The sequence below is a fragment of the Pipistrellus hanaki genome (genome assembly GCF_964339955.1).
Source record: "Pipistrellus hanaki genome assembly, chromosome: 16".
Lineage (NCBI taxonomy): Eukaryota > Metazoa > Chordata > Mammalia > Chiroptera > Vespertilionidae > Pipistrellus > Pipistrellus hanaki.
Window position 1 is genome coordinate 21,507,857 of NC_140518.1, and position 26,031 is coordinate 21,533,887.

Here is a 26,031-nt window from a genome sequence, read left to right on the forward strand (position 1 = left end):
CTGGAGGCTGGCAGTCTGAGATCCAGGAGCCAGCATGATGAGCCTTGTATCCTCACGGGATGGAAAGGGGTCTCTCAGGATCTTCGTTTATGAGGCACTAATCCTATTCATGAGGGCCCCACCCTCACGACGGAAGCATGGTCCCAAGCCCCCACTTTTAATACCATCACTTGTTGAAGTTAGGATTTCAACACGTCAGTTTTTTTTGGGGGGAAGGGGCACAAATATTCAGACTATAGCACTCCTCACTGGTTACTTCCTCATAATGTCCACGTGGCTCAACGCCTGGAGACAGTCCCTAGCGCCTGCTTTCATAAGGGGATGGTTCTCTGGAAATGCCCTCTGAGGAAGGTTGAGTGATGGCAGGTGTCCTCTTGTGAGCATAAGGAAGGGGCAGGGAATGGAGAAACCTGACATTTGAAAATTTGTTACTAATACCCACCAATTGGTTCATATGAACTAATTTAAGTAATTATTCTAAAGCCCCTCTGAGGTCCTTGTTGCTATCCACATTTCACAGATTTAGGATCAGGAAATTGCCTAAGGGGAGGAGTGGGGGATCAGATATTTGAACCCAGTTCAGGCTTATTCTAGAATCCAGGTTCTTCTAACTGGCTATCAAAGAACCTTATGGCCAAGAGTGCTGTTAGCTTTTTCTTGAGGTTCTGGATGTCTTCAGTTGTTTTTCTCTCTCCTCACCCTTAATCCTTCCTGCTAACTCCAGAAGGTTGGTCATAGAATCACACTGTTGGGATTAGGCTCATCATTCAACCCCCTCTGAGCTAGTCTATCTCGTTTCCTTCTAGTTGCTAAGGAAGTGCCCTCCGAGCTGAGGTTCCGTTCTCATCCTGCTGTTCCCCTCACTGGTGTTTTGGGAGATTTTGCGTGCCCACATTCTGTATTTATGAAGATGCCCCATCCCCATTCTTTATTCCGAACTGCCCGCTGGAGCTCTGGCTGGCAGGAGATAGCCAGTGCTGCTTCCTGGGTTGTTAAATCCTTAGTCATCAGAAAGACAAACCGGCAGGTGAGCCTGTGCTGCCGGAGGCACAGGGTTTCTGGAGAAATGAACAGTGGAGAGTCACCTCTCGGGGTGGCCTGGCCTTACCATCTGGGCGCCCCCTCCAGCTGAGGGACATACACTCCTGGGGCTGAGCTTGGCACCTAACGCTGTGCTCCTTCCATCAATTAGGCTGCTTTCTAAACCTTTTCTTGTTTTGAAGTCTTTATACCCCGTCTTCCCATGTGCCCAAACCATCTTAAGGTGCCTCTCCTTCGGCTCAGCACTTACAGATCTTCAGTGGCAGGTCCCATTGTCCACCCTCCCCCTAGACGAGGCTGTGCTTCCATCTAGCGTCCCTGGAATAACTCGATGAAAGTTGGTGCCCTGAATTGGGACACCCTGACTTCTCTCCCAACTGGAAGCCTCTCTGCCTGCACACCACACACACGGCCTCACCATGGGCCAGGGAAGCCAGGCTTTTCCCAGAGGAGGAGCCAGCATGTAAGGGAAGGCGTCCCCCTGGCCCAGCGCCTCTCCGGGCTCTCACCACAGCCTGGCACTGAGCCTTGTGCCCCTGAAACAGTGCAGGAAGGGTCCTCCCTAAGATGTCATCGGGCACTTGCGTTTGTCGCTGTGTTCTTGTTTCCCAGTTTGGGAAACCCAGAGGGATCCATGACTAGATTACACAGCCCTCAATGTTCAATCTTATTACCCCAAAGTGGTATCAGTGGAAATGAAAATGTTTCTTTTATTGAGAAGACTGAAAGAAATATCACTCCCCAACAGGAGGGAAGGCCGAGGCCTCGATGCTGACCGGGGCTGCCTGCCCATGGAGCGCAGCAGCCGAAGGCGGGGAGAAGCAAATTCCCCGGATCCTGAACCTCCCTTCTTACTCCCATCTCTAGAGCACCTAGCGTAGGGTGGCTCAAACCGGTAATATGTGGATGTAACATTTATTCCCCTTTAGAGAAAGCCACCCTTTGCCTAGTGCTACACCCCAGGCAGACAGACACAGCACCGATGTAACCATCGATCGGTAGAGGTCAGTGCTTCCCCTCCTCTCTCTGGCCGTTCCCTGTCTGCACATGTTTAGGGATCGGTGCCCGTTCTCACTTCAACCGCATGGAACCAGAGAGGAACTGAGGCAGCGGGCGGAGGCACACACACACTCCTGGGTTTCCTGCCCTGGGGTCTTTCAGCATGACGGGGCTCAGCCACGGGGGCTGAAAATGACAAAACAGTGACTCTTCTAAAAATTGGAGGTTTATTTCAACAAAATGTGAAAAGATTTGACTGAAGCTCCTTGCTCATCAGGGTGTGTCCATCGAATGTCCAATGAGACAAGTGAAGGCTGCTCTGTGAACGAGGTGGGGGGACGTGGCAGTCTCAGTCCAGCACGTCCTGGTCCGCACTTGGCTGCCCGCCTGCCTCGGCGACCTTGCCTGTGCAAGGGGGCTGTGGCTGTCAGCTGGCTCACTGTGGCTCCTCCGTCTTCTCCCCGTGGAAAACCCCTGCCCAGGGTAAGACCTAACCTGAGGTGCTCTGGAGATGGAGCAGTAGACATTACAGGGGTCTAGAGAGGAAATGGATTCGTTTAATGTGTCATAATTTGCAGAGGGGAGAGGCACAGGAGAGTAACCCACTCTGCCTCTGAGGAAAGCCGGGCAAGCACAGGCCCGCTGGAGAGCAGGCTTCACACCGGCTGTCGGTGCACATCGCTTTATTTATTGCAGGAAAGTGGAGAGGAATAATCTGGTCAGAGATGAAATCAATTCGTACTGGGTTAGCAGATACTAGCAACGGTGGATGCTGCCTCCTGGACTGAAAGTTCCCTACCTTTTCCCACTCTCCTCCGATCGTGCCAAACACTATACCTTTATCCGGGCAGCCTGGCCGAGGCCCCGTGCTCCGGGGGAAGGGGGAGTGTGTGTGCAGGAGCAGACCCAGCCACACAGTGCCATCGGCACAGACCGTTCCCAGAGGAGGGGAAGTGGAGCTTTCTTGTGAACTACAGGGTTAAGGCTCAAAACTGTAGCTTGTATACAGTATTCATGTCAGTGCTTCTAAGACGTCTTAGTGATTGCATCTGTCACTGGTGACCAAGGAAGAAGTTAGCTGCTCTGTAGGAATGGGTGCTACACCGGCCTCGTCACCCGCCACTCTTGCTTTAGGAATACCATCGGGGGAACCAGTAAGCTCTGTCCTTGAATAAACTCCACCAGCCGTGCGGGGCCCCTGCGGGCAGAGCCGTGAGCTGGAAGACAGCAGCACCAAGAGGGGGGCGGGGGTAACCTAGGGTCCTGTGGAGTCTGGGTCCTGGCGCAGAGAGCGCAGGTGTCAGCAGCAGGGGGGGGGGGGGGGGGGGGGGGGCACCTGTTGCCCTGGAAATGGAGACAGCAGCTCTGTGACAACCTCCCGGGTCTGAGAGGAGAAACTACTTCCCGGCAGGGACAGAGGCAGCTCCCCGCACTGGCCTCGGGCAGTGACCTGCAGGGAGGGGTAGGTCCCCATTTGTTCTGAGAGAAATGACCTAATGTTGAGGCCTCTGAGCCACTAGGTCTGTTTTCTCTCTCCGCTCCTTGGATCAAGGTTTGCCTTCATCTTCAAGTTCCCATGGAGCGTGCCAATTTCATGCTCTCTCTTCCTTCACAGACAGTGCCTTGGTGTGATGGGGCTGGGCAGGATCCCTCTCCAGGGCTAGTGTGTGCTGGGCTGAAGGTGGGGGTAAAGAAATAACGGACATGAGGCTGCTTCCTCAGCCCAGCCCTCCCCTGCTACCTGGGGTGCAGGCTCCCGGGGCGGGGCCGGGGGAGGGCTGCTGACTGCCTGGCACGTCCCTGGGCCGGGGCCCAGGGCAGCCCTGCTTCTGGGCAGGAAGACCTCATGGTACGTGTGTGTACCCTTCATTGCCTTCTCGGTGTGTGCAGAGTAATAAATACTGAACAGGACAGGTGTGACGGGGCTGGAGCGCGGCTCTGTGACCCTGTGTCCCACACAGAACCTGAAACATTCGAGGGGAAGCAAAATGCCAGTTTGATTCCAGTGCTGGGTCTCCGGTGCCTTCCTGTGACAGTGGTTTCCGTAGTAAAAGGCAGCTCTAGTCTAGCCCTTTTCTCTGGAGGCAGGGCGGGGGCGGGGGCTCTCCCTACGTCGAAGGGGAGTCCATGGTGGACAGGATCCGGACGACTTCTGCTCGCTGAGTGGGTGAGATGTGCTGGGTCATGTGGACGATGGAATCCATGGCGACCTCTGGGTTGGCCTGGACCAAGCTGCAGAGGAAGGTTTGGGAGGTGAGGAAAGAGGCAGCAGCACCTGGCCATTTCCTAATGGAAAATGTCCCCGGCAGCAAGGGAGGCAGCAAGGTCAACCTGACACATTGCACCGAGCAAAAGGTAGGGAAGCACTTCCCAACCAAAGCCAGTGGGGCCTGGCCGGGCGCTCGTGGAGTCAGCATGAAGGTCTGCCCACTGGTTAAATCTGGGGCATCAAAAAAGAATGAATTAGAAGCTACTGAAAAATAGAAATCCACTATGTAAACCGATAGTGAATCTGTAATGAATGGAGGAGAGAGGACTTCTGCCTTTAGCAGGACGGGAGCGGTGGCTGGGACTGAGGCGGCCTGATGGAGTTTGGAGAGTTACCAAGAGACTGGATCAAGCAAGCAGCAGCCATGGAGGCTAAATCCAGGAGAAATTTCTGATGAGTACAGGACGTTAGCCTCCATGGCTGCTGCTTGCTTGATCCAATCTCTTGGTAACTCTCCCAACTCCATCAGGCCTCCTCAGTCCCAGCCACCCTGAAGTGTCTCCCCAAAACTGCTTACTAGGCACAAGGCGGAAATCGGTGATAAAAGGGGAGAAACTGAGCAACGTCGTGACCGGACGGTTGAAAGGAACACGAGGAGGGGCAGATGGCATCCTGCGGCTCCAGACGTGGGCCCGTGAAGGCCACCTCCCCACGTGCACGATGTTCTGGCTGAGCACCTATGGGCTGAGTCTGATCGGGGAACAGCTGAGAAACTCAGAGCGAGCAGCTTACGTATGGATTAGACAGGAGAGCAATAAAGCCAATGGGGTAAAAAGTGCATCTGGGCACAGATTCGTTCTTTGCATTGCTTTTAGTTTTCAACTTCTCTGTAAGTAAAATGCTTCCAAATGAAACTCTTTAAAAGAGGCTCCCGCAGTCCCTGCCCTCTGCCCCTGCGATGGAGAAGCTGCAGGAGGAGAGGGGCGGCGGCTCCCCCGGAAACTGCGCCATCACTTTCCTCCCAGAATCGATCGCCGTTCGGAGCACCTGCCTCTGGAGAGAACGGCTGGGCACAATGAGCTAGGTCTGCAGCTAGCTGGGAGGGACGCGCGGGAGGGCTGTTTGTCTGTGGGTCACCACAGCCGTCTCTGGTAGAGGGAGGCCACCATCTCCAGATTTGTTCTTAAATCTTTTGTTCTAAAGAGGTGAGCCCCCCACTGCGCTCACCTGCGGATCTGCTTGAGGGCGTAGTCTCTGCTGATGTATTTGATGTTCTCATCTATTACTGAGCGAACGCCGTCCTCCTCCGTCAGCTGTTTCTCCAGCCACTCGACCAGGTCCTTGTTGTTGTCCCAAATGTAGGCCTGTAAACAGATGGACCCGGTCACACACCAGGGCCAGACCGGACCCCCTGATTGTTCGATGCTTGGAGAATGGGTTGTTACTGCTGACATTGCAGAATAAGGAGACAGGTGCTGCCCTCATCCTCCCCTTTCTTCTCTGGACCCGGATGGAGACTGGGAGCCATCCATGGGGTCCCTCTAGGGGCATCAGTGCCCACACTCTGGCGCTGGCCTGTCCCTCTAGGTCTCTACCGAGTCCGAGAAGGCTGAGGAGACTAGGAAAGTGCTGGCTGTTTAGTGGTTGGAAATGACGTGCCTTTTCTGAGGACCTGAGACCCAGGCGCGGCTGCCTGGCGCGGCGGTCTCCGGCCCGGAGGAAGGACCTGCCGCAGGGGGACAGGCACCGGCTCACAAGCTCCTTTTACTCCCGATGAGCCTCTTCCAAACGGTCAAGACGCCTGTAACCCTGACACCCAACAAACCCCTCTCGCTTTCCTTTTTTTCAAGATCATTTAGCTGAGTATTTCCTAGGTAGTTGACTACATAATAACTCAGGAGTGTGTTAGGAACCTAATAGCCTTGCTCTTCTCCTCTCATTTTCTTTACAAATCATTTAGGAATCGTTTTGTTAATGGTTTCCGGAAAACCAAGTACCTCCATTAGGGCTCATTCATATTTATGTCATTTTGTTTGGGTAATTAAACACAAAGCTCGTCATTTAAAGGTGCGCTATCCTTCTCTGTTATCACTAACGAAGTCAAAGTCAGAATGACAATGAGTTTGGTGCTGTTACTTAATAGGAGGGTGCGTTAGAGACACTGAGGCTCAGGAAACTGGGGTCTCCACAGCTGTGCCCGCATCACTCCCTTCAGGAGAACCAGCCCTGATTTCTAACTTCCTATTTTGTGCCTTTAACAATAATGGTTTCTTTTCACTTACTACCCACCTCTAACTTAGCTGGCAAGTCAGAGGTGACTGGCTATTTACTATATGTCGTGTAAGTGACTCCACATTTCCAACCATGCTTAGAGTCTTTCACAGCTGAAGGCCTGGGAGCCGCGGATCAGCAATGTGCCTTTTCTAGCTCTCTGCCCATCTCTGTGACCACTGCTGGAGAGACCAGGTCTCCTGGTCAGGGTGGTGTGGCCTCGCTGGGCCTGGTCAGGGCTGCTGACACCCCTCGGAGCCGGGAAAGGAGGTGCCTCTGCTTTCCCCAGGACACGGTCCTGACTCCTGCACCCCACAGGAGCAGGGCACGCCCGGACCCCCGGACGCGGCATCTCCATCGCCGGAAATGTGGACGTTAGCTCCGGGACCTCACACCGTGCCCCACTGACGGCGCTCTGGAGGTAGGAGGAACTAAAGCAATGGCTACGGCTTGGGTTTCTGATGGAAAAAAAAACCCAACTAGGTTTACCCAAGAATCCCAAAGCCTTTCATTTAGGAGAATATTTAATACTCTTATTAATCATTTTTAATCCGTTTGCTTTTAATTAAGAAACAGCATGATGCTTTCCTATCAACATATGCCAGGGAGCAGATTAATTGTGGCTTAAGATAATGCTCCTTGATTGGTGTAATGTATTAGCTAACGAGATGCCTGCTTCTAACGATGCTCAGACACTACACTGGGAAGCCGGCTGCCCTCTAGAGAAAACCCCCGTCTTCCCCTCGTGCAGCCACAGAAGGTGCTGGGTGCTTTTTAAATTAAACAAAAACACGTTCCTCCGCAGGAGAAGGGCAGCACCTCATCCCAAGTGTTAGAACGGTCGCTCTAACGCCTCCCCTTTGAAAACGTCCTTCTGGGACGACCTGCTGTTCACAGTAGAGCAAGGGGATGGCAGCCAACAGTCCGATCCCACTTCAGCTCGCGGTGCTGGCCCAGAAGGGTCGCAGATCTAACTGAGCTGCACTCTCAGCAAGAATAAACAAACGTCAGCACCCACAGGCTTTCCCGTCAGCCGTGGGAGGCTGCTGTGAGCCAGCTTCCTTCCCTGGGAAAGCAAGGGACGCTCCCGCTGGGCAGGGAGGCCTCACCTGCCCTCTCCGATTCCCAGGAAAAAAGCCATTATCGTTTCCCTCTGAAAAGTACAAAAATGTGGCTCATTATTCCCAGTGTCCCAGGGTTGATTTTAAACGAGTGTGTAATGCTGGGCGGTTAACCTCACAACAGGGCTGACACTCATCCCAATCAGAAAATTGAAAAACCAATAAAATATCGATGATTAAACATCCCTACAGTGGTCTTACAATGATGTTCAGTAGGCACACTATCACTCTCCGCATCAGCAGGTAAGTATCTCCAGCACTGCTCAGCCTCACTAATTGTGTGTAGTAATTAGTCTATCTTACAAAATCTAAATGACCTGTTTGCAAAGTTTCATTTCTAACCTACCGATCGCTGTGAAGCCCTCTTTACTCAGTGGCACAGCAGGGCCAGGGAGCGACCCAGGCACAGCCTGATGGATGTGAGCCCTGATGACCATGCCCCACAGCTGACTCACCCAGGAGCGGCCTGGAGACACCTCAGCATGGGACTTTTTTGGAGGCTTTGGAGCACGACAGCAAACAGCGTGTGGGCTGGGGTCTCCTGAGCGCCACTCTAGTCTCAGGTTCTGCCTCGCCTCCGGCCTCCCTGGCCTCCATCAGGAGTTTGATACATAGACCGTGGGTAACCTGAGGCCAGGCCTTGGGGATGGGGAGATATCTGGAGAGGAAGGAGGTATTCTGGCGTCTTGGGTTGTGGATAAGTTAGAGCAAGCCAAAGCACAACGAAGGTCAGTGAGAATCTACCATGCCCTCCTGCAAGATCACTGAGTTGTACATCTTTAACTTTGTTACTTAATTTTCTTACTGTCTAACAAGCTGTGCTGAGAGGAAGAAACGGGCATACATTGTCTACTGAATGCCAGTCCTTGTGCTCCACACGTTACTCACCTTAAGTCTCACTGAACCCTGGGGAGTAAACAGCACCCCCGTCTCACACAGGAAACGGGGGCTTAAACAGATGTCTGATCAGTAAGTGGCAAAGCTGGGATCCAAAAAGTTTGAGATTCCAAATTCATGTTTTAGGACCCATTAAAATTGCTCCATGCAGAGTTCAATATCAGTTTTTATCGCGGGCGGAGAAGGGGATCAGTGTGCCAACCCTAAGAATTACACCGTCCAATTATGTAGTATCCCAGTGTCTTCAAATTTTTGGTCCAGAATCGCCTTTTTTAGGATTAAAATTAAAAAAAAACCCACAGTCCTTCAAACTGTGGATCTAAAATTGAGAGAAAGCATGCCCATGAAATAAACGTGTGCCATGTTTGATTTAAACCTACTACCTTTTTTTCTTTCAGGGAGCTGTAGCGATACTTCTCTTCTGCCTGCAGTGAAACTATGAACCTGACTGTCCCAGCACTCAAACAGAATCCTGCAACTCATGGTAGCGGATTCCTCTAAAGCAGCGATTTTCAACTGGTGAGCCACAGAATTTTTAAAAAACATGCAATACCTGACTATTTAGTCAGGGGCAGTGAACTCTTTTTCCTTACATTGTAAAAACAATCAGAACAAAAAAAACACAACAGCCAAAACAACAGCTGTCCCGTTGAATGCCCTGCCCTGAACCATAAATATATAAGGCCATATAATAGAGTTGCATCTTATTGGTCAATTCTTGGTACCAGATATCTTTACATACAAGTTATAGGCACCTGATTTTTAAGAATTCACTTTGGAGGTAATTAGTATTTGTGTGTGTGTGTGTGTGTGTCATGAGATGAAAAAGGTTGAAAATTGCTGCTCTGGGTGATGTAAAACAAAAGAATTACATCACCCAGTTATGTAGTATCACAGTGTGTTCAAATTTTTGGTCCCAGAATCTTCTTTTTTAGGATTAAGATTAAAAAAGCAAATTCTCTGGGAAAAAAGAACACAGCATGGCTAATAGATGCCTACTACTAAATGTCTTTCCTGACCAGTAACCACAAGGATTAGAGAGTCACTTCTTGGTGCAACGCTGGGGTCTAGACTCAGCCAGCCTGCACCTGAGAGCCACACACACAGGATCTAGGACGTGAGGGACCGACAAAAAGCGACGTTCCCAAACACCGAGCGGACTGCATGCCAGCCCTTCGGAGGCGGCGCACATGGCCTCTGAACAGTTTCTCCCTCAATGGCGCTGCAGGTTTTACCATCACCCCACACTAAACCAGGTCCTGCTGAGCCTGCAGAATACAGAGGAGGTTTCAAAGCCACCTCGCAGGGTCGCCGGCCTCCTCTCTCTCCCGGGCTGAGGCTCAGCAGATGCTGTTTGTAGACGGGGCAAGGGAAGCTGGGCCGAGGTGGCTCTGCACTTGGTTTCCAGCCAGGAGTCTGTCCTCGCAGTCCATGTCCTCTCCATCGATAAGAGTGGAATGACCTCTCTCTCCAGACGCAGTCCCCCGGGAGCAGCACGCGAAGGAGTGATGGAGGGCTCTCCGCTCACTGCACGCTCGGAGGAAAGCTATTCCTTCCCTCATCCCGGCGCCCACTGAGGCCGCACACGTCCATTAGCGACTAATGTGGTAGGAAGGCGGGACGGGCCTCTCCTGGCCACACGCACACACTCCATTTACCTAGCCAGCCACTCTTAACTGGAGAACAACCTCTTATTTTACACTTGCATGACTTTCAATGCCACCTTCCACTAGGAGCTGCCAGTAGCCACTGACAAAATTGTCTCACTCAATTATGATGCCACAGACTGACCTTAACCTGAACCAAATGTCACATGAGGCTGCACCCCCCGGCTGCACATCTGAAATATTTATCCAGAGAAGCTTTTCAGTCGTAAAAACATGGGTAGACTTAACACAAAGGGGAATCTTAGAGGAGGACCCTGATTTGGTCCTTTAGCACCGACGGCGAACTCGGGAGCCCCTTCCTGAGAACATGCAGCAGAGACCGCCGTCCCCCGGACTCCAGCCCGGCAGGCACACAGGCTTCTGATCACTCAGCTCTCAGCAAAAGGTGTTTTAGCACCTTCTACCAATATTCTGACAAAATGTTTACATGATGTATGTGATTTACTTTTAATCCATATACTAATAAAGATTAAATTCTTGTACTTATGAAGGAAAAGTTAGACCTTTTATTTCTGTCTTCCCGGGATTCCAGGGGCAGACGCACCCCATCTCAGTAGAGTCACTGCTCCAAGGTACGTGCCCTCTAAGAACACCCGGCCTCATAGCTCACACTCTGAAATCAGGTGTATAGCGGCCACGGCACCAACCACCTCAGTCACCATCACCTTAGGCGTCTTGCTCCTGCTTCCTTCAATTCCAGCCTGAACAGTCTTCCTACACCCAAGTCAGACGATGTCTCTGCTGCTTAAAATACCTCAGTGGCTTCCCACAGGGCCAAGTTCAAACCCCTCAGCATGGCCTTGCATGACCCCAATCTCTCAGCCACCCGGAAACACCTGCGGTGCATGATGCTCTGGCTTCTGCTTGGAACATGCACCCCCAAATTCGACCTCTCCCTCTGGTTCCTCTTCGTTCTCTAGAAGTCTACCCAGAGCCCCTCCTGCTCCCACGGAGCGGCCGGAGTCGTGCTCCGTGCTGTGCTGGGTTTGCTGCGTTTGGCCTCGGTCTCACTGTGGTGTGTGGCCTCCTGACTACTCTGTCCCTCCCGTAGGTGGAGAGGAACAGTGGCCTCTTTACCTGCCCCGTCCCCAAGGCCTAATGCAGCCTATGGTGTTTTGTGCACGTTCAGAAAGGCTTGCTGAGAGAGAGTGAGCTGCAAAAAATGCCCTAGACCTCTCCTGCCCTTAGAGGCCTGGCCCTCAGGTGAGGTGGGAGCACAGCGTGAGGCTCCCCCGAGGGCGCCCCCCTACCTTCACTGTTCCTTCCACCTCCACAAACCAGCGCCGCAGCATGGCCTGCACCTGGCCGTCCGTCAGCTCGGGGTTGGCGTTGTGGATTTTCTTCTTGACCAGGTCCTCCAGCAGGAGGCGCCTCAGCCGCCAGTAGAAGAAGGTGCGGGATGTTTTCCAATCCAGGATGTCCTGTGACAGACAACAACCCAGTCACCCCAGTGCAGAGGGAGCTCCACAGGCGCACAAACCCACTGGCCAGCGGCCGCTCAGAGACTTGAGAGCCGGCTGCGAGCTCCCTGCTCCGCAGATGTGTCCCAGTTCGGGATGCCCACGCCCACCCCCCTCTGCTGACCTCAGCACTGGGCCTGGCTAACGTGTAACCCCACTCCTGGCTGCGGTGTTTTGGGGAAGGGGCTCTGAATTCCCAGATAACCATAGTGAGGGACTGGGTTTGAGCAGATGGCAACAAAAACTTGTACACAAATCAAGTCTGAGCTGCTGCCGGAACCCTGGCACTGGGGTAATTTGCAGCCTGAGCACCACGCGGGCAGCTCTCCCGCGTGACTCGGTTTCCCACCGGTAGAATGGAGCTTGTCTCCTGAGCAGTCCAGGAGGCAACCTAAATCATGAATTGTTTTAGGATGAGAGTGGATACAGGAAGAGGGAGAAGTCCCTCCAAGATATGGAAAACAGTTTGACCCGCACACAGTTTTCATCTGCCCCCAACGGCTCCTGCCCGTGAGCCCTCAGAACCGACAAGCCAGCAGCGGCCCCCACCGTACTTACGTTAATAACGCCCTTCTCCTGCATCCGGCCCGGGGTGTCGTGCAAGTCAGCAAACTGCACGGCCACCTGGTGGTAGATGGGCAACAGGAACTCCTCCCGCTCCTTCAGCTTGTTCTCCAGCTCCTTCCGCTCGGCGGCGCCGAGCTCAGGGGTGCCTGCAATTACAGTGACCACCCGTCACAGGCTGAGCGACCGGAGTCTGCCCGGGAGCAGCCAGTCACGGGAGGCTCAGACCGCCCCTCCCTCTGTGACCGCTCTCCGCTGTCTTCGCCCCCTGGGTGCAGCAGGGCTCCCCGAGACGCCACGGAAGCCCACACGCCCTCCTTCCCTGGGAGGTCACTGCTGGGGAAGCAGCCTCTCCCTGCTCGAGGAGAAGGTGCAAACCCCCACCGGGAGGCTGGTGTGTGTCCTCCTCTCAGACTGACAACCTGGTGCCCATGCCCTGTGACCTGCATTAGAGCCGCTGGACTGTCAGGACACAGAATGTGGGACAGCGCCCCCTCGGCTTCTGGAACAAACCACAGCTCTTCCCCCCCCATCAGCACCCACCCAACTCAGTAAGGATCCCAGTGGCGTTTCAAGTCACAGGCTGCTTTCCTCCACAGCTTCTCATCTCAGGTTTGGATGCTCTTTACCTGAAATTTATAGAATCCAACCTGGTGAGAGCCGGGTCTGTGTGTCTCACGCCAGCTCAGTGGGTTTGACAGCCTCTGGCTCCTGCCTGGGCTGCTATGGACAGAGCCAACCCCTGACCACAGTGGCAAAGACACTCTAGTTCCTAAGAGGGGGAGAGAAAGGCAGCCCACGAACCTACTGGATCAGGGCTCCCAAAGCACACAGACCCTCAGCTGGACAGACAGGACAGTGTGGAATTCTTCGCCATCTCAGTGTCCCGGTCGAGGTGCTGCTGCTGTACGTTTATTCCCAGTCACTCTCAGGATGGGACTGGCAATCCACACTGAGATGCTGGCTGCCTGCCTGGTAAGGGGGGTAAGTCCAGCTGAAGGAGCTCTAGGTGATTGCCCTGGTGTTGAGGACAGCCCAGAGGGCTTTGTCACCACAGCTGACAAGTAAATACATGGCCAGAGGTGACGGGACACAGAAGAGAAAGGTCTTTTCCAAGCATGTCTGTCTGGGAACAGGCCTTGCTGTTTATGCCACTATGAAGCATATGCCGTAAACAGCCTTGGGCTGCTGAGTGAGCCGTAGTATTATATATAAACACATGTTAATAGAACGGAGATGTAACTATAGTACCTACTTCCATTTTTATGAGGTTTTTGGATGCACACCTCTACGTTAAAACACACACACACCATCGTTACTTTAAAACTGTAAGGCACAGAGCTGGGGGCTGTCTTTTCCTGGGCTCCCACATGGAGGATAGCCATGGACTGGTCACTCTGGCCCCTGACACCTCAGCAGCCTTCTTTCCAAACCAGGAAAGTAAATGGAAAGTAAAAATAAATAAATAGGCCCAACTAAAAAAAATGTTTTTTTGTCGCTCCTCAATGCTTACAATCAATAATCAAAGCTGATATTTACAGGGTACGAGGCACTGTTCTAAGAGTTTTATATCTATTCGAGAGACGCAAATCAAAACAACAATGCAGTACCATCTCACACCTGTCGGAATGGCTAACATCAACAAATCAACAAACAAGTGTTGGCGAGGTTGCGGAGAAAAAGGAACCTCGTGCACTGCTGGTGGGAATGCAGACTGGTGCAACCACTGTGGAGAACAGTATGGAGTTCCCTCAAAAAACTGAAAATGGAACTCCCATTTGACCCAGTAATCCCACTCCTAGGAATATAGCCTAAGAAACTAGAAACACCAATCAAAAAGGATATATGCACACCTTTGTTCATAGCAGCACAATTTACAATAGCTAGGATTTGGAAACAGCCTAGGTGCCCATCAGCAGATGATTGGATCAAAAAACCATGGTACATCTACACAATGGAATACTATGCTGCCATAAAAAAGGAAGGAATTCTTATCATTTGCAGCAACCTGGATGGAACTGGAGAACATTAGGCTGAGTGAAATAAGCCAGTCAATGAAAGAAAAACACAACATGATCTCACTCATTTATGGATAATAAAGAACATTATAAACTGATGAACAAAAAGATAGATACAGAGACAGTAAAGCAACAGACCGTCAAATTACAGCAGGAAGGGTAGGGAGATATGGGGGAGATAAGAGATCAACCAAAGGACTTGTATGCATGCATATAAGCATAACCAATGGACAAAAAACTCTGGGGACGGAGGGCATGTATGGGAGTGGAGGGGACAATGGTAAGATATGTACACATATACTTTAATAATAATAAAAAAAGCTTTATATCTATTAACTGATTTCATCCTTACAGCAGCCTTAGGAGATTGGCATTCTTATTATCTTCACTGTACAGGAGAGGAGACAGGTGCTGAGAACAGACATACCTCACCGAGGTCACAGAGCCAGAGAAGGGCAAGCCAGGGCTGCGGGCAGCAGCAGCTTTTGGACACCATGCAATGCTATCTCTGTGCTCACTTGGGGCAGTGGAGACACGTGCTTCAATGGCATGTCCCTCTGATTTCAGAAAAGGCTACATGATGGCAGCAGCCTCCTGGCTGGTGCTGCTGAAGCTCCATCTTAGTCCCATTCCACAACTGAGACCAAGCTGATGATTCCAGTAATCCCTATTCTAAGTCAGACTGCAGACTTAAGGGTAGCTCCTCCCGCAATTGTGAAAACCAAAATCAACACTAGCTCTGCTGGGGGCGGGAGAGGGATGGCAGGATCAAACGGCTGAATAGAACGTTTCAGACCTACAGCTTTCTCTTCTGGGTAACCAACCAACATTGCGCTCATATGCACATCTATGTATATGTGCATCATCTATAACACATACGGTTTACTGAGCATTTACTATGTGCCAGGCACTGCACTCAATGCTTTCAGGATCACATAGCTCCTAAGTCACCGGCACAGTGCAGACTTAGGTCTGGTCAGCTGTTACCACCGCCGCCAGGCTGAATACCTCAATATTACAGCGCACTTTCCAAGTTGCTTCACATCATTTTTAATCCTTATAAAACCCAACCTTATAAAATGGGCGTCTACTTTACAAATGAGAAAACCAAGGTCCTGAAAAGTCAGCAAAGTGACATCCAGCTCTTAAGCCGCAAAGTCAGGATGTGCACTTGGGGCTGGTGTCCCTGAGGCCGGGGTTCCTCCACATTGAATGGAACTAAAGGCCATAAGCAGTGATTGCCACTGAGGGGAATCGGCCGGAGAGCTTGGTTCACTGGGTTGAGAGAGGTCAAGAGCCCAGCTTGGCACTAGGAGCAGAAGGGCTGACTTGGGAGCAGAGCATTGTGAAAACAAGGCCTTGGCTTCACCAAGGTGGAGGGAGAGAAGGCTGGCTCCTGGACTAACAAAGGTCATGTCCACCCAATCAAGCTGTTCTAGAGCTTTGAAGTAATACCAAAATAGCCCTAGCTCGTTTGGCTCAGTGGATAGAGCATCAGGGCACATGTCTGGGTTGCAGACTCAATCCCCAGGAAGGGAGTGTGCAAGAGGCAGCCGATCAATGATTCTCTCATTGATGTTTCTATCCCTCTCTCCCCCCTTCCTCTCTGAAACCAATAAAAATATATTTTAAAGAAAGGAGGGAGAGAGAGAGGAAGGAAGCCAAAATAAATACCTGTAATGTTCCGCCCCCGGAGACTAGGAAGAGCAGAGAGCATCCCCCCAAAGGCTGCCTCGCTTGAGCCCTTCAGCAATGCTTCTGACCACAGTTCAGGGCCCACCTCCAAAAAGCATCAAAGCAAAGGAAAGACAGAGGTAGAGAATGTATGTATTTCAAATGCACATGAGAAAGCCGAGGATGTGTGTGCTTTGTCTTAAGGGGGAGATAAAAGGTCTTTTAAAATTTATTTTCTAAAACTAAAATGCCGCTCTGAAGCCAGACGGCGCCTGTGCAGCAGGCCGAGAGCCCTCTCGCCTTGTACAGCAAAGCAGCCAGCCCCGGTAATGATTTAGGGGAGATTAACAAATATGTCAATGTCTATTTTCTGCTTAATTTAAAAGCGGCGTCTATAAAGATTTTTGACTTCTGAACCCTGTTCTCCTGAAAGAAAGAAGGTAAGAATGAGGAGGGGGATAAAGAGTGATTATCCTATCATTGATCGTTTGTCAGGAGCATTTCTTATTCACTGGACTATTGTAAAAAGCTAAGCTCTCGATCAATCCTGTAAGCTCCCTGCACAATTAAATATCTTGGAATGGTTTTCTTTCTTTTCTAGCCAGATTGCAGGGCCTCGGGGTTTTTAGGAAAGCAAGTCGGGGTGTGTGTGTGTTTAAGAATATGCTACCGAGAGGAAAATCATTCTTTTCTACAGCTTTACTTTTGGAAAAGACTGAAATGAGAGAAGAGAGCTAGGTTGCTCTCATCAAACTTCCTTCCCAAAATACAAAGTCCCCATGAAATCCTAAAAATCTAACTTTATAGTAAAACATTTTAATGTAAAGAATTAACAGTAATACAGAAGTCTGATCAAATGAGACGAGCTACCGGTTCTGAGATGTTACTGTGTGCAGGCACTGTTTAAGTACTTTTCATCTCACTTAATCCTCGTAACAACCCTAAAGATCACACCATCTGACAGAAAGGAAACGGAGGTGCAGAAGAGCGAAGTAACATGCTCTGCACCCAGCGCTGAGCTGAGCTCTGACACCTTCCACAGCGAGGAAACGTGGGGCTGGGCTGTGGGCTTGGAGGCCTGGCTACAGAGCCTGCACTCTACAGGACACAAGTTAAACAGACCCGCCAGTGTGGGTCGGGTGTCCCGAGGCCAACATCATGAAAAGCCACATCTGGAAAAGCTCCTGAGGAGAGCGGGTTTCTGCAGCAGGCAGTGTTTTTCATGGTGGGGACACAGACGGAGGGAGGCGGGGACCGGCCTCACCTCTGGATGAGCAGCCACATCCTACAGAGGAGAATTCGGAAGGAGGCGAGCCTTCAATGCACAGAATAAAAAGCAGGCACCAGCTAAAAACCCCTCTGCTCAAAGGCATAGATAACCTTGTAGAAATCTCTTCCCTTTCTGAGCTCAGTTTCTCATTTACTATGTTACAACAATACTCATCTGGGAAATAAGAAAAATGTTTCACAAAACAATGTGATATTAAAGTGTTTTAAAAAAAATATTTTTAGTTATACTAAGAAGCCTATGTAAATTATAACCTAATTTTAACTTTTATGGGCCTTTCTTCCCTCTAAGAAAGCCATTCGCTTTGATTGGTTAAATACTTACAAAGCTAAGAAAAGAATTAGACCACCCTCCCTCCTAAGCCCCAGAATATCTGGGATATAGGAACACACCTCAGCCTCAAGACTGAAAAGTCAGCATAAAAGAGATTGGAGACTTATTAAGATTCAGAAGCACAAATGTAAGTCACTGTTTAAAAGATCTGTGTAATTTCCTTATAAAGATAGCAAGAACAATGGGGAAAACCCTGCAAAACTGTTCCTGTATCCATAACAGGTGTGCCTTTCCTCACACAAAAGCATTCTTGAGAAACTGTGTAAATCAGATCCCGTTTCGAATGCCTTCAGGGAGCTATTTAGGAGGAACCCTGCAGTGAATCCTTTGGTAAAGCAAATAATCCTTTTGTAATGGGAATAATTTCTCCCGATGTATCTAGTTTTGTTTTGTTTTTTTAAATCCCATTTTCATATATCTGCTTTTCTTCAAAGGGGGCCATACCTATCTAAACACAACTTAATTTGCATATTGATTTTAACAGCAATCCTCTCTGGGGATGTTTAACCCTAAGTTTCCTGGTGATGGTGTAGTGCTTGCTACTCATATTTTAGAAAAGTCATTATAGCAAACCCAGAGATCTCCAAATCGGAATAAAAATTAGATTTCCCCCCCCCTGCAGCCCTGAACTCCCATGCAAACTCCCCACACAAAGAATCAGGAAGCAGCAGAGTTCTCTGAATTCTAGCGGCCGTATCCCGGGAGTCTTTCCTCTCTGCTTGCCCAAAGTCGCTCTCACTGAGCTGGGCAGGTGCAGGAACAGGAATCTGGGTCAGTGGGGCAAGTGGGGACAGACATGTGCTGGGGACAGCCTCCGGGCAGGCAGGAGCTAGGTCATTCTTAGGAAATGCCTGCCAGTCCTCTGGCTGGACAGAATTGTGAATCATTTCTTCCCGAGTGCTTTTATAAATGTAGTCCGGTTAACGGGTCAGACCCCTTCCCTTCTCCTTCTGGAAAGCACTTCACTGTTGCACTAACTGCATTCGACCAAAGAGCTTCTGAATCGCGGGACGGTAGGTTTTAAGCTGCTGCTCATTCGAAGGCGGAGCTCCATCCGTGCCTGCCGAGCAGAGCCCGCGGTTAGGTGCCACGGTTAGTGAGGATGCTCCGTGTACAATAGGGAGAGGCCAGAGGCTACTTCCCAGACGTGGGTAGGGAAACTTAGTTCTTTCCTAGCCCCCTTTCCAGTAAGAGTGCTGCTTTCTGCCTACAACAAGCAAACTTTGGCTCTCTTCAGTTACAACATCCTGAAGATGGACACAGAGGTGGGAAAACACACAGCTCCGATACGTGATCACCTTGGCCAGAGAAGCAGCTCGGCCCCCCAGCCCCTGGCCCCCAGGGATGTCCGTTCTGTCATCCTGGCTGCCAGCTCGGGAGGAGGCATTCCTGGAGGTTTCTGCAGACAATCCAGCGTCAGGGCGGCCACGATGTTTCAGACTGCCCCTGGGGCCTCGGACAGGGGTGCGGGTGCTGGGGGCCGTGCTGCCGCTGCCTGTTGGTCAGGCGCCCCCAGGGCGCGCCCGCGTGGGCACAGCCACGGTGCTGCATGGCAGGCTGCCCGGCTGTGTGGGGACGGGCCACACGGCGATGTGTCTGGAGCACAATAAAGTCCCACATCAGCTCCGCTGCTCTTTGTAGAGAGCGGACTGTACTGAGGGAGAGGGACAGTGGACAAAGTACAATGGCTTCACTTTGAGCTGGGCAGTTCTCTCCATCTCAATTGACTTGTCATTTCCCTCTGAACACAGAGGAGGGGGAGGACCCAGGTGAGGGCCTCAGGCCATGCTGGCCATCCCGCTCCGCAGCCCAGCTCCCCGCTCCTGTCTCTGAGGGACAGGCCGTCAGAGACACACACAGAGGCCCCCAAGGGCGGGGCTCTGTGCCCAGAGGAGGACTTTAATTCCCTAAGGCGACCAGAATGGTAAGATGCTGATCCTCCCCACCCGACTCTAACCAAGCCCCAATCTGGAGGACGCAGGGGCAGAACTGGTCCATCAATGAAAGGCTCCGGCATATGGGCTTACATCACATTTCTCTGTGGGGAAATTCTTCCCTTTACCTCTACCAGGAATCAATGTGTTATAATCTCAGACTGCAAACTAGTAATCCACCACCTTCCTACCTAAACTAAGTATGTAAAATGACAAAAGGTCATTTTTAAAAAAATAAAAAATTCTGAAAGAGATGACGTTGACTGTTCAGAAATTAAACATTATTCATTACTTACAGAAAATAGTAATTACGTTTTTGAGCACAGTCAGTCGGTGGTGCAATGGTTTGTCTAGGTCAGGGGTGGGGGGTGTCCGGCCCCCAGGCAATGTAAGTCCCCCAAATCATTTGGTCTGGCCCTGCCTAGCCACTAGGGGCGAGTTAGTTAAATGTCTGACCAAGTAAGCAAGGTAATGTTTACGCTGATAACTGAGTGGCCTGTGAGTGATGCTATAAATACCCACACGGCCTTGGAGAACGGCCCGCTGTGGGTGCTCTGACAGCCTGCTCCCCAGTGCGGAGGCCGATTCGGGAGGAGACTGGGACATAAGAGAAGATTCACTCCTACGGGCTTCCTCCTAAACCTCATTTTTCTCAGTGAAATCGGCTTTAGATCACAAAAGGGAAGAATTCTTGTTTAATGTTGATCAGGCTCAGTCTTCACCTGGGGTAGAATCTGAGGAAATCCTAACAAAAGTAGAACATAGGGAACCAGAATTTCACTCTGGGCTCCACTGTACATTTATATTCTATTTGGATGATTCATTTAACTCTTTTTTGCCTCAATCTCCCAATCTGGAAATGAGGTCACTTTCCCCCCCTTTGTGGCAAAGCAGTCTGGCAGTCTCTGGTTCTAGGCACCGAGAAAGGGTCCAAAAGCCAATGTGAGCCCCACAGGAACGGGGTGCTGGCCTGTCCTGTGACATCCCTGCTGATCTGTGTGTCACCCCGGGGTGGGTCTGGGCTCCCTGAGAGACAAGATCACTCCCATCTCTTTCTTCCTTTCCTAGACCACTAGCTGCAAAAGTGGACCTCAGCCACAGAGAGTGCCCAATACCCAACATGCCCATCTGCTTCTTCTAACGATTAAGACGGACAGGAAGTGATGCCAATCTCCAGGTTTGAAAAATGCTTCACAGACTGAAAGCTAAAGCATGCTCACCGTGGTCCTCACCTTCGCCCTGTGAGGGCCCTGTCCTCCCTTTCTGGATGAGGAGACGTTGACCGATGCACCTGCAGGCAACCTAACCAAGACTTTACTCGCTGCTTTTATCCCACACCCACTGCTCCTGCTCCCAAGCTGCCCTGGGCCAGAGCCTGCTTCACGTTTAGCAGACTAAGGATTCTTCCTCTAGTGCCATTTTGGTCAAGGTTAAATAAATATGGTTTTCTTCGATGCGGACAGTAAATTGATAATGAGATGATTTGTAACAAGTGATTAAACGGCCATCGCTTGGGAGTCTCCTCCCTCTTGCCCGCCCGTGTTTCCGAAGGGGAAAGGTGCCGGCGAAGGTGGGAGCGCTGCCACTGCCCTCGGAGAGGAAGCAGCCCCCCCCCCCCAGACATTCCGCAAACAGATGTCCGAGAGGATCCCTCTCCCTACCACCCAGGCACTCCGGAGGGATGATAACAGCTATTGGGGGGTTAAGAAGAGGCAGTGAACCCCCAGTTAATGAGCAGGAATTCAGCAGGCAGGGTAAGATAAATGGAGCTCTCTCTGCTTCTGCTAGAGTCAGCATGAACTGCGGCCCTGCGGCTTGTTTGTGGCAAATGGAGTGCACGAAATATCAAAGGGCAGTGATCCAGAAGAAGACCGACTTTGACAAATTTTAAATTGGCCAGAAAGAAAACCAGCAAAAAAGAGAAAAAAAAGAGGGAGAGAGAGAGAGAGAGAGAGAGAGAAAATTATGCAATTTGCTGTGTCCTGCAATTGTGGCACTGCTGCCTTTGTACGGAATTAGTGGTACAAACAGCAGCAACGATCGCCGGATGCTGGGAGCAATTACGCGCCATCTAAGTGAGATGCTTATCGGTGGCTGAAGCTTTTAGCGCTTTCTCTGTGTGCAGTTGTGAGGAACTCGCTCTTGAGCTGCAGTTCCTTTAATTAAAGTGTGTGGGGCTGGTCAGAAGTAATTATCCTGTTGGAGAAGAAAGAGGGGAAAGCCCACCTCTATAACTCTGGGTGGCAATGGGTTTTAGAGACAACTTTGCCAATTTCTTGTTGTGTGTGTTTCCCATGAAAGGAGCAGGCTGCGGTGGGTTGGTTACTGGTGGCCGCTGCCTAATGGCAAACAATGGGGCACAAACAGTGTTTGCTGTCACTGTGTGGGGAGAGCGATCTGGCTCAAGACTGCAAACCCAGGATGTGCCAACTGTAGACTGGAAGCAAACACTAGAAGTTTCTGCGTCTCTAGGTGGTGAGGAGAGAGTGTCCACAAATGGCATTTCATTAATTAAATTACTATTTGGAACATAAATGAGCTGGCATCTCTCTTTTTTACACTTTCCATTCACTGCGTTTCACTACATTTTAAAGACAATCTCTCTGCTTCCCTGAAAACAAAACAAACCAACAAACAAAAGAAGCTCAAGCAATTATCTTTACTAACACAGCAAGGGGCTTAATGGGAGACCTGGGCAGAAAATCAGTGTTTTAAAAGAATCTGAAACTCATTCAGACTCTGAACTCAACACAGGGCTCCCACGGTGCAGTCCTGTGTGCAAATTGCAATGCCTTCCCAAAGCCCCAAAACAAATGAGCAACAGAGCCCTGGCTGGAGGCACGGAGCGGAACGCCCCCCGGGCTTCTGCTCGGAAGCACGGGGTGCACAGTCTTTATTCCATTTCTCTGGCTCAGAATGGCCCATAGCACAGCCGGGGTAGGTTTCCGGCTCTGCTATCCCATGACACTGACTCTCACATCCCTCAGAAACGAGGCAAGTTTGCCCAAAGAGACGAGCAGAAGCAGGATATTTAAGTCGAGCATATTCTCTGACTGATTAGCCTGCCCCAAATAGCAGCTTCTAACTGATCATCCTTTACAAGGATAGCCACGAGCCTGGAAAGATGGGCTATTTGGACTATAAGGACCAGAAGAAAAATCGGGGGACTTTTGCTTTTTTAGGGCCCGCTCTCCCTCCTATTACACACACTGTTTCATTCTACCAGGGTTCTTACCATAGAGAGGACAGTAAATAAAGATTATCATGAATTTGATCAAATGCTTCAGTGCCTCCTCCCTTGGCCTAGAATGCACTCATTACAAATCAGTTGAATGGCTCATTGATTTGCCAGGAGCACAAGCAGACATACCCAATCGCTCAGCCAAGTGGATGTAGACGGGGTCCAACCGACGCATGGTTTTCACCAGATCCTTTTTGCGGAATTTGATTTCTACGGTCCCTTCTGGTTCCAGAACGGATGCCCTAGATCAAACAGAAAGAAAGAAAACATAACAAAACAGAAATAGAGACACTTTAAAGGAAGGAGACAACAGAATGAGGCCAGTTACAATTTGTGGACCAGGAAATAGCTTCATTATGGTTTTGCCCACCCATGGTTCTCGGACATAATCCCAGGGAGAGAAGCAGGCACCAGAGAAATGTCCCAGTGAGGTATGAGAAAGGCCTGGCAAAAGGCAATTAAAGCATCCTCATTACCACACCAGTCTACTTCCACCTCAAAGGGAGAAGAATAGGATTCCACCACCTACAGCTGCTAAGGGCCATAGGAGTCCCATTATTTTCCGCTGGCAGGGGAACAGCCTCCAGCCCTCAGGCCGTGCAATGAGAGGTTGATGCCGATAGTCCTACACTCAGCTGCCAGTCTGCTGGCAGCACGAGGCCAGGCCAAGCAGTAGAAAAATGTTCTGCCTACTGCTATGGAAATGACAAAGTGAAAGGTCTCAGGTTACATCTAACGATGTTCTATGGCCAGGAACTTACCTGAACACCTTTTTTTCTGAACTTTTACAATGAAAAAAAAAAAAAAAATTCCAGCTCATGGTTACTTTGCACATGGCACTGTTCTAAGAGCTGACATAAAAACGTTCACAGCAGTCCTGTGCCCAGTCTACAACCCCTGTGAGATCAGTTACTATTATCCCATCTTACAGATAAGGAAGCGAAGGTACAGCAAGTGAAGAGACTTGTACAAGTCTAACAAGGGACAGAAGTGTTTTAAAACCACAGACTCGTTCCAAAATCTGCACAGGAATTGTCTTTGATCTGGTATCAGATCAGGGGCTAGGTTAGCACTTAAAAATAATAAGTTCTGCCGAAACCGGTTTGGCTCAGTGGTAGAGCGTCGGTCTGCGGACTGAAGGGTTCCAGGTTCGATTCCGGTCAAGGGCATGTACCTTGGTTGTGGGCACATCCCCAGTAGGGGGCGTGCAAGAGGCAGCCAATCGATGATTCTCTCTCATCGATGTTTCTAACTCTCTATCCCTCTCTCTTCCTCTCTGTAAAAAATCAATAAAATATATTTAATAATAATAATAATAATAAGTTCCTAAGCACAGAACTTAAGTCTAATGATTTGACAATACAACTACTGAGCTCTCCGAAGCAGGTTTTGAAGTAAGAGGCTGACATTTTTTGGGGGAAAAGGGACACATATTTTCTAATAAAATGACTAGATATAGGAAATGGCTTGGAAGATACCAAGGAAATATGTGAAATTTACCTACTTTGGAAAGGGTTGAAAACAGGTTATGAAAGGAAGCGGCATTGGATCTTTTTACTTAAGGATGTTCAGGTATCACCTTCCCACAAAAACCTGGGATTTTCTTTTGAAGCTCTCTGGGTGCTGCAAACACTGTGTTTTCCACGCCTCCTGTAATGCCAGAGTAGGACGCTGGTCTCCGAGGGAGAAGCTTTGGCTTAGAATCACGGGATGTGGGTGCCGTGCTAGACCTCAGAGACCGCCTAGCCGGTCCCACAGACAAGGAGAAGCTCCGGGGAGAGGGGGGACTGCTCCCAGTTCCCCGCTAGCCAGTGGCAGAGCTGGGTTAACAAGGCCCTAGAACCTCACACTAACAATTCAGTTCTTCCACTCCAACTTGCTTTCAGCTCCTTCTGCAACATAGCGGAGGGAGAGGGTGCATAGGCACATCTGAACATCCAACAGGAAGAGAGACTCTGTGAGGCCGGGATGCCTGGAATAGAAGGTTTTGTGGTAAAAGAATCCGGAGTGGGTGTCACACTTGAGAGAACCTGCCTGCAGCCTCATTCCGTCTCCTGCCAGCTGACACCATTTGGAAAGTCCTTTTCTTTTGCCCTGGAGTCCTCTGGGAAAGGACAGGTGCACATAAGGCTCTCCCGGTCATGTTCTCCAGGAGGAAACCAGCAGCCAGAGGACGCCTAGAGGCCGTGAACAGAAACAGGAAGGAGGCTACCTGCTTTCCCGGTCGGCATACATCTCCATGTGTCGGGGGTTGATGGTGGGATCGATCACGACCCAGGAGCCGCCCCGAAGTTCGGCATGGGGAGGGATGTAGACCATCACAGGCTGCGAGCACTCCCGTAAGCCGTCCACGATGTAAGCACCAAATTTCAGAACTTGGTCGTACATATCTATGGAGAATGAGACACATTGGAAATTAAGAAACCATGTTTCCGACACTGATCACATCATTGCATCTAAAAAATGATATTTAAAAGCATGCTGGGCCTCCACGAGGCAGCCTCTGACAGGCCTGAGGTTCAGCCCCCCAGGTCCTGTTTGGCTCCCAAGAAGACCAGAGATTGGTAGCTCCCCCTATAGTCCAAAGCACAGAGAAGGACATGGTCTTTCACAAGACTCAGTGTGCACGTCCATTCATATGCTCCCTGAGTTTCTGTTTTGGGTCTCACCACATTAATTCACACTTGCTCTACAAATACTAAGTATTTTTCATGTCAATATGTGATCTTTCTCCCTACATTTTCTAAAGAAAGGAACTATTCAAGCTCTTCTCAGGACACTTAGCATGATAAGCTCTTAATATGTGCAGCTGATAGAAAAGGAGCCTTCAAGCCGAAACCGATTTGGCTCAGTGGATAGAGCATCAGCCTGCGGACTGAAAGGTCGCAGGGCATGTACCTTGGTTGCGGGCACATCCCCAGTGGGAGGTGTGCAGGAGGCAGCTAATCGATGTTTCTCTCTCATCGATGTTTCTAATTCTCTATCTCTCTCCCTTCCTCTCTGTGAAAAATCAATAAAATATATTTAAAAAAAGGAAAAGGAGCCTTCAAAAACTGCACCTTTTATCTCTGTGTCCAGAGTGTCCTGCCCAGTGCCTGGAACACAGTGCTCACCAAGTGCCTGCTGAATGGATGAGCATATACACACTTTAGAAATAACACAGTGAGAGTGAAAAACGAATTCTTTAATGTTGCATGGTCAGGGTTTCAGTGAGAGGGGAAACATGTAAATGCATGTGTATTTATTGGAAATGTCCCAGAGACACATAAAAAGAGGAGCCACCTCTTCGTTTTGCTAACGAGTACACTTTGTAA

At 50.2% G+C, this 26,031-nt stretch overlaps 1 protein-coding gene across 6 annotated transcripts in view; it reads right to left on the reverse strand.

Moving 5' to 3' along the window:
- Positions 1-1,733: 1,733 nt before the first annotated feature.
- ACACA (acetyl-CoA carboxylase alpha) overlaps positions 1,734-26,031 on the reverse strand; it is a 246,989-nt gene continuing 222,691 nt past the window's right edge. For all 6 annotated transcript variants that reach the window (XM_084864172.1, XM_084864177.1, XM_084864175.1 and 3 more), the window contains 6 exons: positions 24,930-25,107; positions 22,847-22,959; positions 12,224-12,378; positions 11,456-11,626; positions 5,477-5,613; positions 1,734-4,272 (listed from right to left, as the gene is read on the reverse strand). In XM_084864172.1, the coding sequence (XP_084720298.1) occupies positions 4,149-4,272; positions 5,477-5,613; positions 11,456-11,626; positions 12,224-12,378; positions 22,847-22,959; positions 24,930-25,107 (878 nt within the window). In that variant the 3' untranslated portion in view covers positions 1,734-4,148. The remainder of the gene's footprint in view (positions 4,273-5,476; positions 5,614-11,455; positions 11,627-12,223; positions 12,379-22,846; positions 22,960-24,929; positions 25,108-26,031) is intronic.